The 12,802-nt window shown below is 37.8% G+C and overlaps 1 protein-coding gene across 3 annotated transcripts in view; it reads right to left on the bottom strand.

Moving 5' to 3' along the window:
• Positions 1-12,802, bottom strand: part of LOC5564323 (long-chain fatty acid transport protein 4) — a 65,729-nt gene that overhangs the window by 23,352 nt on the left and 29,575 nt on the right. For 2 of the 3 annotated variants that reach the window (XM_021854361.1, XM_021854362.1), the window contains exon 3: positions 2,035-2,399. In XM_021854361.1, the coding sequence (XP_021710053.1) occupies positions 2,035-2,399 (365 nt within the window). Of the gene's footprint in view, positions 1-2,034; positions 2,400-7,114; positions 7,541-7,605; positions 8,346-12,802 lie in introns of those variants that run through there. The other variant, XM_021854363.1, reaches the window with a different exon arrangement.

Genomic DNA, 12,802 nt, shown 5'->3' with positions numbered 1-12,802 from the left:
CGAATGAAATAGGGAGAGAAAAACAACTCAAAATTAAGTTAAAAAATACTGAAAAATGAGTTTTACGTTTTCTCCGTCAATTTTGTTGATCTATATACTGACAAACATGACACCCGATAACATCATAAAAATGTGCAAACTAAAAAGTTCAGTTTTTGGGCCGTATTTTTTTTAATTCTACTCATTAGCATTGTAGCAAGTTAATTAACTTTTAGTACGCGATTCGGCCAAATTCCTTTCGGCCAAATGGCCGGACACTTGAAAAGTTTCAAGGTGTTTTATGAATTTTGTCCAAGATGTTTTATTTCGTCCTTCAGAAGAATTGATACAGATCTCAATATATCTTCTATCTTCTATAAATCATAGGAGGCCGTTAAATCGCCACCAGCGATTGATCATTATCAAACTTAAAACCTTCAAGCAAGTAGTAGATATGTTATGTTCATGCTCACCCATATAGGTACTTCAGATCAGTGGTGGCTGCAGAAAAACGATGACGAACGATAAAGCGCCCCACAGCCACAACTGGAAAGCCATTACGAAACACGCTTACAACGCGACTTGTTGTCAGTTTTGCAGTAAAAGATAGCAATATGAGGTAAATAAAACAGCTGGCGGCGGCGATGAGCGGACTTTAGCCTCGCGTGGCCTTGCAATTCTGCGCTTGCAGCCAAGAGAGGGACGAAATGAAAAAACGTCATCGTCGTTGTTGGGTTTGATTTCATTGGACTTCACTGTTTACTGCACTAGTGACAGAAAGTGAAAGCGTGTAAATTATGACTTTGATAATAGCAGGCGAGGCACAAAAGGGATATAGTACGCTACGGTAAAAGCAAAGCAAGCCGGTCACGATGTTATCAAGAGCTGTAATGTACCGATAAGATTATGAGCCGGTCTGTTATCGCTATTACAGAAAGAAAATACTTCTAAATCCGTATAAAGAAATTCGGCCTACGCCAAGGCACAAACCAAAAGCCATGACAGTCAACCTGTCGAACGTGTAAATATGACGTGTTGAATAAATAGTTCTGCAGGAAGCTCGGAAGACATGACAACCAACAACGCCAAGGTCCAATAGACCGGTCAATCGAGAAAATATTCATATCATACATCGGCTCTGGCTACTTGGTATGCGACGAAGAGTTCGGCTGTCAAATCGACTGGCTTGGTGTAGAACGCGTGGTGGAGTGCACTGGGCGACGATAAAATGACGGAATGTCACGCACGTTCGAACCACGCTGGAGACTCTGATGAGGTGCATTCTTCCTGATTAAGGTTTTGTTTAAGCCGCTTGATCGATATGACCAAATTATCATTCGATTCGATTTAATTTTATATCTGATTCAACAAAAATCCCGTCTGTCTTATCAATGCAAAGTATCGCAAAAAATAACTTAATACAATAGACTGGTATCACCTTGCTTAACCTGTTGAGGCACTAGCACACACTCCAGTTCCATTCCGGAGAAGTCAAGAGTCTTGCATAATAATCGCGCACAGTCGTGCTGTGTTTCCGTCTTTTGCTGCTACTGAATAGCCTGGTGCTTGTAACCTCCACTTAATGCCTTATAGGAAATTCACACTAGCTTGCTCGATCGAGGCAATTGTTCAGCCCGCAAGCTAATTATTTGCGATTCTGGTATGAGAGTTCAATTTGACGCTGGTGCTGCAAGGTCAATCAGTCGCCACTCATCATCATCATCAACGTCAACAGCGTCATGCCATTACCAAAACAACAGCAGCAGCGGCCTACTAGATGCTCAATCACGGTCAACCGTCGATTGCTTCACGCCTAATATGCGGAGAGCCTCGAAGAAACCGGTTTCCTCTCTCAAGATCCAAGCAAACCTTGGAAAACACTTTCCACCGCCTGGCCATCGTAGTATCTCGTGCTTATCCAATGATCACTCGTCCATGGAAACCACAATTGAAGAAAATCTCTAAATTTTCACTTAAACCACGAAAGGCAATTAGCTACCAGTACATCTACTCATCGAGCCCTCCCGTATTCCACGTGTCACCCTCTGAACTCACTTCACATCCCGAGGGATCGTCACGGCTGCGATGTAGAACCAGCGCCACTTTCCACTGGCAATCAGCACGGCCAGCAGGCCGATCAGCACCGCCGGCAGTCCAAATTCCCAACCCATGAAGTACCAAACGAGGACGATACCCGCGATCGAACAACCGAATCCGACAAACTGAATCACGTACAGAAAGACGCGACTGATCCGCTCACTGGTCGAGCGTGGACTGCCTGCTCCGGGGGGACTCCTCGCGACAACAGCGCTCGATGACGTCGAAGAGATGTTGAACCGCTGCTGCTTTTTGTCTCCGTCGACTCCGTTGGTGGCTTGGTCATTTTCTACGTGTCCCTTCTCTATGTCGATGATGGATGGCTGCAAAAAGAAAGAGAGAAGCGAAAAAGTCGACGGTCAGTGAGGAGAGCTTTGACGACTTAAAAGCTTATAGCAGAAGCGAGTTGATCGCGGTTGCGCACTAGCTGGCGCAGTTGGTTTGAGCTTTCGCTATCGCTAACAGAGTAAAGTTGTATAGCCGCAAGACACCTAGTAGGCGAACGTGCAGGGAATGACAACATGTTACGTTGCAATGGTAACGACCTTGGTGGTTGGGTGACTGACTAGAGCAGTGACCTGGGCCTCAATGAAGATGAAAAAGGAATGTAGCGTAATCCAAATTGAAGTGACATAAAAGTATGTGCGTTTTATTAAATTTTGATTGGTGGTCAGTCACTTTGAATCACTTGCTTGGAAAATGTTATGCAATGTGTGGATAAAGAGTAATAGAGATCATTACTCTAATGATAATAACTAGCGCAAACGTTTAAACTTTTTTCTTATAGTCTCTATCTTCTATCTTCTTTCTTCTATCTTCTATCTTCTTTCTTCTATCTTCTATCTTCTATCTTCTATCTTCTATCTTCTATCTTCTATCTTCTATCTTCTATCTTCTATCTTCTATCTTCTATCTTCTATCTTCTATCTTCTATCATCTTTAACCATCTGCTAAAGAATAAGGCTATACAGTAATTTCTCGATTATATCACGGATCCAAATTTTTTTGGCGTGATATATCTAAGCGTGATATAATGAAAATGTATTTTTTTCTGTATAATTTTCATCAAAATATGAGATTTATGTTGCAGGAATAGAGCGAATGAAATGAAAAACACGCAGGAGATGGATCAAATTAATATATGATCATTGTTTAGGATTATTCTTCAATGCAAAATGTATGAAATTCATACAATTACTGAGGCGTGATAAAATCGAACAGAAAACCGTGCTAAAATCGAGAGTGATTTAATGAAGCGATATTAAAACGAACAGTGATAAAATCGAGAAACTACTGTAAAACTATCTGTAAAGCTACCGACTATAAAATCTCGTTAGGCAGGTGGCAAACATCAAGTCCACGAGGTTGAATCAGAACTCATTAATGGAACGGTGCTAAAATGTGGAAAACCGAGGGAAATGATTTACGTTTTGAAGATCTGTTGACAAATTTGTTCTAAAATAACACGAAAAAATAACGTAAGAACTAATAATATTATTCACATCCTTTTTTAACTAGTTCACACTTGTAATAACATGACTATCTTGCTAATTTCTAGAATCGTGTTTACCACATAAGTTTTTTTTATAATAATTAACATTCAAACAGGTGTTTCTTTCAATTTTGTCCTCGATTTTGGGGGAGATGCATAGTTATTTAGACTCGAAGTTTTCATTATCGTGTGAGATTGGATAGAAATTCTTTGTAATATTATTGTTGAATCTTTTCCGCTTATAAAAGCTTAACTATCCCATGTGGATTTTTCAATCTACATTATGTTATTGCATCATTCATAATTTAACATATACTTTATCGGGGACAGTAATGCTTCAATGGCAGTTTTCTTTCGATACAATGTACAAAATACGCTTAAAAGTGTAAGTGATTTTGAGCGATTGCATTAAAACAGTCGTATGAAAACATATGCTCCCAAAAAAGCAATGCATATTGTAGCATACTACTGGTATTCAAATTAACACTAGGAGTCCCGAGATCAAATATCAGATGTAGCTTAAATTTCAATCAGGTTTATCTCAGAAACGGTTCAAAATACTGTATTCCATTATTTAGTACGGTAGAAAAAAATGTTCCTATGGGTGTTCAAATTTTCCCTAGAACATATAAACCGATACATTTTTTTTGCACACTAAAGCGGCATGAGAATCTTGTCAAATTTTATTGCAAATGTTATAATTTAAAGTAAGGCAAAACAATTTTTTTAACATCCCTAATGAGGCAGATTTGTGTCGATCACGTATATCGCATGCCAAAACTTTTAGTGCTATGAATATGCATGCTAGGGATGCAGGTCATTAAGCCGAATGTCGTTAGGCCGAAGGCCATTCGGCCGTATTCCGTTAGGACGAATGGGTCGTCAGGCCGGAAGAGTCGAAAGGCATAAAAAACATTTGATCATTAACAATTATTTCAAACCGCAAACACATTCATCGATGTTTTTTCCTTTTTTTTATCAAATGCTGTTAGATACCCATTCGACCTTACGGTTCATTAGAATTATCGGACATTTTTGGCCTAACGACCCATTCAGCCTAACAACCCTTTCGGCCTAACGACATTCGGCCTAACATCATACGGTCTAACGGAATAGAACCAACATCCCTAATGGATATGCATGCTAGAGATTAGGAATCTTCGACTTCAAACTTTTAACTGATCTAGGTCAGTTTTATGTATTGATAGGAACATCCTACTTCGTTCTCCCATGTTGTTCAGTGAAATATTTTTTCGGCACCAATTTGCATGTAGAATTCAACATCAATAGAGTTCGGTGAAATACTCTAGAGCAGCGTGCTCCTTAGCCTCTTTGCAAGGGAGCGAAAAAATACTAAGCAGAGAGGCAACAGAAAATGAGCTAGGAAGATGCAGCACAAAACACAACAGAGTAAAATTCCATAAAAAAAGCGTGCTCTTACAACTCCCCGAGGGCTTTCTTGTTCGGGCGGCAGACTCAAGAGTTTTTTTGAAGTGTGAATAAAGGTGAGCATCGCAAAGAGATGCATCCCAAAAAATATTGTTTTGGCCCAAACAATTCATGCCATAAAAACTGCGTGTCATTGCTTTGAACATTGTTTTACAGGCAAACGGAGTTAAAATTTAGAATTTCTCTTAGGTTTATTTTCAATAAAATAAATGTTGAATGTAATTAAAAATTCACATTTCTACTCAAACATGCTCACTGAACTCCTACAATCTAATTTATGGCGAAAAAACTACATATTATCACTTTGACATTTGTTTATTTGCAAAAAGGATAAAAAGCGTCGATTTTTTTAAGTTTGATAATTAAAATGAATTTTTAGTGTAATCTCTAAATTATATTACTACTCAAACATATTTTCTGGACTGCTACAATCAAATTACTGTCTACATACTATTGTTTCAAATGTTGTTTTTTTACATACTATTGTTTCAAAAAGGCAAAAAGTTAAGAAAACAATATTTATTTATTATTTTCAGTACACTGCCCTCACTATTATGGGCCACTTTGTCACGATTATTAGTCACCCTATTCTACATGCAATTCAAATGGGAATGACCCATAACAGTGGGTGACCTATGATAGTGTAACCACTGTAATATAAATTTTGAGGGTAAGCAAAAATTGATATCCCTGCTCACTGTACTGTTCACTGTACTTATGCAAGAAAATTTCTATCGAAAAAATGTCAAAAATGTCTACAATCAAAATGTAGTTCAACTTATTCCGAAATACTTTGTTGGAGATTCTCATGCAGTTTCAGTTAACAAACAAAAAGCTTATTGGTTCAATTGCTCTAGAGGAATTTTGAACACCCCTAAGAACAGTTATTTTAACCTTAAAAAACTTTCGGATATGGACATGAGATACGTGAAAGAATTTCGAGATTCGGTTGAGCCATCGCTGAGATATAGCCGAAAATTAATGTTTTTGATCCCGAGGCTCCGCGTAACTTTTTTTATCTCGGAGATCCTAGTGTTAAGATTTTACAATGAATTATTCCATGAAGTTCACGAATAATTCTCCGTAACTAAATAGTTACTCCGGAGATACATCTGAGAACACCTTTCAGAATTCCATGTGATTGCTTTCATGAGGAATATTTCTCGGTTGTGTTATTGGAGCATGTTTGTTATCTAGTGTTAAGTTTGTCGAAAATTCCTGTATAGATTTATCTAGGAGTACCGTTAGGGTTTAGACACCTACAATACGGTTACATATGTCTCATTGTTGGGTAAACCGTGAGATCCTTGCTTGATCTAGTAAATACACCATTTGACCTGAACTTTCTGCTGAACAGAGAAAGTGCAACAATTCATAGGTTGTCGTTAAGTGTATATATTTTATTGCTAATAAAACTTGGGGAGCTTAGTATATCATTTAATCTGCAGTATTTTATAATTTACTAAACCTAGATCATCTTGAACCACCGAGAGATGCATGATGAGAATTAGTATCAAATAACTCGTTGATCTACTAGATCATTTCACCAGCAATTTGGAATAATTTGGAGATTCTAGATCGAGCTGTTTCATGATGATTTAGAGTTCCTCGGACGCGTTCAACCAAAGTGAAATTTCTTATAATATTAAGACACAGAAGTACAGTCAAACTCATAACACGATATTGAAGGGACCAACGAGTTAACCATGATAACTAAGTTTTAATAATAACTCTAACTCGATATCTAGATACGAATTATTGAGTAAGGGATAATTTACTCTACTTTCTTTAGCACTTGTCATTAATTCATGGTTTCCTAGTCTTAGGTTTCCTACTGCCAATTATTGAAGCTGGGTCAATATGACCCATTCGTCTTAAAAGAGTTAATTGGTAAACACGACTTCAAATAATGCTAATAATTGTGCATTACCATTGAGAAAAACACTAATCCCACGCATTTCATTTCATGTCTTTGAATTGCGACACAAATAACCGTCATTAGCTAGTCATCGCTTTGACTAAGACATTGAGATAAACTTCAAAGCATAAAAAATTAGACAACCGCTCATTCACCAAGAGCAGATAATATGTAATCACCTTCTTGCACTCATACCGCCTCGCCTTGCACCGGGTATAGTTTTTCACCGTGCGGATCGTTCGTCACGAGATAAACCGACTTTTGACGTTCAGCTGGTGGGCGAGGAAAAGAAAATTCCGAAAAATCATTACTCCACCTCCTTCTCCTCTCCGTTTTCAGCGGGCGGCGAACGGTTGTCACTGATGGTTGGGCGCACTGCAATAGCCGTTGTGAATGACGATGGCGCTATATGCTTGCTGGGTGCGTGATATCACGTGATCACGTGTCAGAGTGACCGCACACAGTAGGCCCTGCTAAGTAGCCGGTTCGAAACTTCTACTGACAACTGACGGAGCGATTTACGGTGCACTGCGATCGACTTTGTTGCGAATCTCTGTCTGTGTTATAATCAGTGATTGCCAATGTCTTTGATCACGATCCATGGACTATAGAGAAATAAAGTTATGGATTAGACCTGTCTCCATTTTCATATCTCGTTAATTTTATTCACACTTATATCCTGACTGGTATCCGGAAAGAAGTCTCTGGTCTAAATTTCAGCCAATTTCATTTAAGCCAAGAGGTAGATAAAATCAATTTTGTATTTGATATGTTTTGAAATTACTAAAAAACTAATTATGTTAACATAAAAATAAAGCATTATATATCTAGGGCTCAGAATGCCGTAGCAAAAAAAAAGTTGAAAACCACTGCACTATTGTTGTTGCATCGTTCGTCAGGTTTTTAGGCGAAGGGTGCACCTGAAAAAGGCGCCTGCTGCGATTGGTGCGTTGACTTGGTTACGTTCTGTTGAATCTCAGCAGCGCCACCACCGCGCGCGAAGCATACGTAACTAATGATTACTGCATTGTCTGTCGGCTTTTTTTTATTCATTCCTATGCAAAAACGGAACGATTTTCCAATCAGGCAAACTCTTTGAACTGGTTTCACTTTTTGCTTTTCACCACCATCAAAACCAAACTAGTGTAGTGAAGACTTTTAGTAATCAACTCAACCGGCACACTCAAGCCCACTCGTATGCCAATATAGAGGCGCTTTACTTTTTCCCTCGCGGTATCAACAGGGAGGTATAATTGTTTTTCAATCGTCTTTTTGTTTGCTTCGGAATTTCGTTACTTCACGCGAGGAGGCAATTTCCGGCTGGCGAATCCAAGTGGAGAAACAAAACCGAAACGATTTGGAAGCGATTTCCCAGCTTTCACTATCTATTGTACGATTCACTTCTTCAGACGAAGCGATGAAAAACTGGGAAAACTATTGACAGAAAAGAGATTCCCATCAACAGCTGTGTTTACCATCGATGCGCACAAAAATCACTTTTCCCTGCAAAGTTTCATCCGATCTGCGCAATAGTCATAGTTGAAACAAACAATGTCATGCTTTTCATTCACACTAATTTTCGTGCTTCGAGCTAAGCGTAGCACCTCAATTAAGATTGACCTTGCCATTGGCACCGGTTTTTCGGAGCTGATTCAGAGCTTACTTGATCGTCGATCCGTAGAACCGCAGATTGTGGCCAGGCGCTGAGAGGCGAAGGCGAAGAACAACTCCGGTTAAATTTAGTATTATGTGTGATTATTCTCACCTTGAGGGAATTGCTTAGCAAAACCAATTTGAGTTTGACGCCCAACTGAATCGAATGAATGAGTTAAACACATTTGCAGTCTTAATGTGTTGCGCAATTCAAAAAACTTTAAATTTTGATGGCTAAAGAAATTATAGAAGTTTTAAGTTTAGGCTTGTCTTTTGTGTTTAGAAACCTTCCAGCAGTCAAATGAATAAATGATAACAAGTATCTTACTAGCTCAGTCGTATACTTGTTACCTACCAAAAAGCAATCAATCTTTCAGCGCAGAGCGACATAAGGCAATCCATGAGACGGCTGCAATCAGCTGGTTTTTTCTTTTCTTTTTTTTTTTAATTCTTTATTATTATCATTCAAAATATTACATTCATTTCTTATATCTAGGTGTTCTGTGTTATTAGACAACACTATCATCCTAATTTGGTAAAACAAATTTAAGATTTTATTAACATTTTGTTAACAACATATTACATTTCATTTGCCGTAGCAGTTCAGATTTTTTACAGGTGAGTTGATTTCACCTGCTTATAAGAGATTTTTTTTTTTTAATTCTTTATTAGTATCATAGCTGTTTTTTTCTGTTTACCATGTGCTTTTGACGTTTCGCGATCGGAGTGACTTTCGATTACAAAGGAAAATGTAAAGCTCCGATAACACTCGCATGATTTGGTTACTCTTTCATTTCGGTTGCATTCACACTTTTAGCTGTCAGTCCTATCACGAAAAGTCCTCGTGGATAGCCTTATTCGCTTCTCTAGATTTGTGCTCTCGAAGATTTTCGGTGTGACTTTGACAGATCTTTCTTCTTTTTGGCATTACGTCCTCACTGGGACAGAGGTTGCTTCTTAGCTTTGTGTTCTTATGAGCACTTCCACAGTTATTAACTGAGAGCTTTCTTAGCCAAAGTTGCCATTTTCGCATTCGTATATCGCGTGGCAGGCACGATGATACTCTATGATCAGGGAAGTCAAGGAAATTTCCTTTTACGAAAAGATCCTGGACCGACCCGGAATTGAATCCAGACAGGCTTTGCTTATAGTCGCGGACTCAAACCACTCGGCTAAGGATTCTAGAAGAAACTTCAACATTTTTTTCAAAGTTCTTCAATTTTCAAACTACAAAACATATATATGCAGGAAAGTAGGCCGTTTCATGACAGATCGGCGTGATTAAAAACAGTCTATTACAATGAGAAATTAAAAAAAAAACTTATAAAAAAAATCTCGCTTGCCGTTTACAAAATCTGGGTGGTGGTTCTGATCTGAGACGAGACTCGCGAAGACGGTCTTCTTTTTCTGTGATTGCTGAGTTTTTTCTTATTCCACTTTATGTTTATACCAATTATGCGCATGCTGTTTAAATCCTCACATGAACCTCACAGCAAACAGATTTAATCATGAATAGCCGTTTGAGTGAAATTTCATGCCAGCAAACGTAGCAGACATTAGAAATAATTAATCTTCTGCTTAGATTTATCAGCAACTTTGGAAAAAACTGCTCCGTCGAGTGAGGTTTTTAATAACAGTTTACTTTGAACACAATACTTTTCACTTTTTCAGCCATAAAACCGGTGGGCTGCATTTGACGTTTCGTGAGAGGGGAATCAGAGCTGCATATGACCTTGATATTTTTCCTCTTCGCGAGTCTCTCTCAGGTTCTGATGATGGCAAATCGCGTGACAGGTGATAGATACAAGGAATTGCACATTGAATTGATGCACACAACTTAAAGTAGAGATTTTGTTGGATGCATTCTCAAAAGAATTCATATAGGAGTTGTGGTAGAAGTATATATAGATTGATTTTTGCCATTTTTTTTTTTAAATCCTTGCATTTATTCCTGGTGTAACTTCAAAGCTGAATATCTGGAAAAATTTCTCCAGGAATCCCTGAATATGTTCCTGGAAAAGCTGTAAAAATATTCTTAGGTAAATATTTTTTTAGAAGACTAGATTTTTCACTAATTGTATAAATTTATACGTAAATTACCACCACTACAGTTAACAGATGTTTATGCTAGAACAAACATTTTCTGAAAACCTGTGTAAATATTCAAATTGAAACTCCTTGCAATCTCTAGCGCCGCAGTGGTGAATATCAGTATCTTGAAATATTTCGTATTCACTACTGACATCGTCATAGGAACTTAGCGATGACAGCGTCACCACGATGTTGCTATTTGTATTGCCATTCAAAATTACCATTAATTGACTTACACAGTTTTACAATCGGACTTCAACGTCTGTTATCTGTGCCTCTACATACTCTCACGAGCTTGCAAAACGCGTTTTTATACATATATGATTTTATTCAATTTTGAAAGCGTCTTCTGACAATGGGACGCCAAATGTGAAAATGTCCATCTAAAACCAGATAGGCCTTTTCATTGTTTCATACATTGTTCAAAATTTATGCAAATCACTTCAATAATCAATAAAATGTACAAACTGGGCCTAACTAGAACTATATTTATTCACAGGGCCAAAGTGGAGGGGCCCAAGTGCAACAATGTTCAATCAAATCGCCGAACTGAACAGGCCTAAATGGTCTGAAGATTGGTAGAAGGGCCAATCTGCAGATGATGTTTGAATTCAACCTTTTTTGCGAGGTTTTGTATTATTTGAGATTTGGCCACATATGAGACTATAATGAGTATGGCCACATAAAAGACTATAATGAGTATGGAACACAAGAATAAAACTAGAAAAAAACGAACGGGTTCGAAATAGGAATAATTAATATGGTATTGCGCATTTCTTTTGCCACTGGATTAACGCAGAAGTTTTTACAAGTGCTAAAACGCTAATAGAAGAGCGCGATTGCATCAAAACGAGTCGGTGTCTTAGGCGGGCTTATTCTTCACAATCCAAAAAATAAGAACATGATTCAATTGAATCCCGCACTTTTATTCACATTTTCGCCCTCATGAAGCCGCACTTTGCAATCCAGTAGTGAAGAAAATACACAATACTTCAAACGCACATTTCTCAATGTTAACGTTATGCAGATAGGCCCTTTTCAAATGTTTCAACAGTCAAAGAACTGTCCTACCAATAGTTCAACAAGAAGTGATATCATTTCTACATAATTTCTACTGGCAACTCTGTAGATATTCAGTTAGCACTCCTGGAAATATTTCATGACAAATTAGTCCATCCATCTCCATGGACTCTCGGGATATGCCTTAAAAATCGTTGAAACAATTCATGGATTAATACAAAACCTGCCGCAACGTGTATAGAGCACACGCACCTTGAACAAAGCTCGCCTATACACAGCACTAGCGTCATGCTGTAGACGATAACCGAAGAGCTCTAGAGTTTCCAAGGCATTCTCGGAAGAATATGTTAGCGATTTTTCGAACGATTCCTCTAGAAGTTCTTGGTCGAATTGTCTTAGGAATTTTTGTAAGTAATCCTTGATTACTGGAAATAGAGTATTATAAGGAAAATTTCTAAAAAAAACTTATTAGAATCATCAGGAGTGCTTTCAGAATTGTTGTACAAATTCCTGCAAAATATTTATAAGAGTTACTGTACGTTGTAGCATTTACCAAAAATCTTCAGCTTCTTCTAAGAAAGTTTACAGCAATTCAAGATTTATTCTGTAAAATTAGAAAAAAAGTTCCACTATATTTGAGAGTAATGAAAAAAAGAACCGCATTCTGGTCTGGATGGAATATCAACTGGTGAGCTCGTTTCATGCTTATGTTTCTATTGAGTTAAATGTGGTGTTTAACATTATTATCGAGACAGCGAAGGGAATACTACGTTTGTGCATATGTTCATCAAACAGCCGGTTAGCCGGTTACTGAAACTTTATTTTATGTTTTGCATAATGTTTGAATCTATTTTTTTTTTTCATGTTACTAAATCTTTGAATGAATTGGCACTATAAGTGTCGATTTTTCTTGAGAAATTGATAGATAACTTTGTTGGTTGATGTTGCATGATTATGCAAATTTTGAAAATGGTCCGTCATCGACAGTATCAAGTTATGTACAGATGGATTTATCAATGAAAAAATCATACGTTATTTTTGGTAGACTTCAAGGGCTCTTATAATGAAACGTGTAGATTGCCAAGACAAGTCCAATTTTTGAA

The sequence above is a fragment of the Aedes aegypti genome, chromosome 3 (genome assembly GCF_002204515.2).
Source record: "Aedes aegypti strain LVP_AGWG chromosome 3, AaegL5.0 Primary Assembly, whole genome shotgun sequence".
Taxonomy (NCBI): domain Eukaryota; kingdom Metazoa; phylum Arthropoda; class Insecta; order Diptera; family Culicidae; genus Aedes; species Aedes aegypti.
The sequence above is the reverse complement of the archived record's forward strand: the minus strand, read 5'-3'. Positions and strand labels throughout refer to the sequence as shown.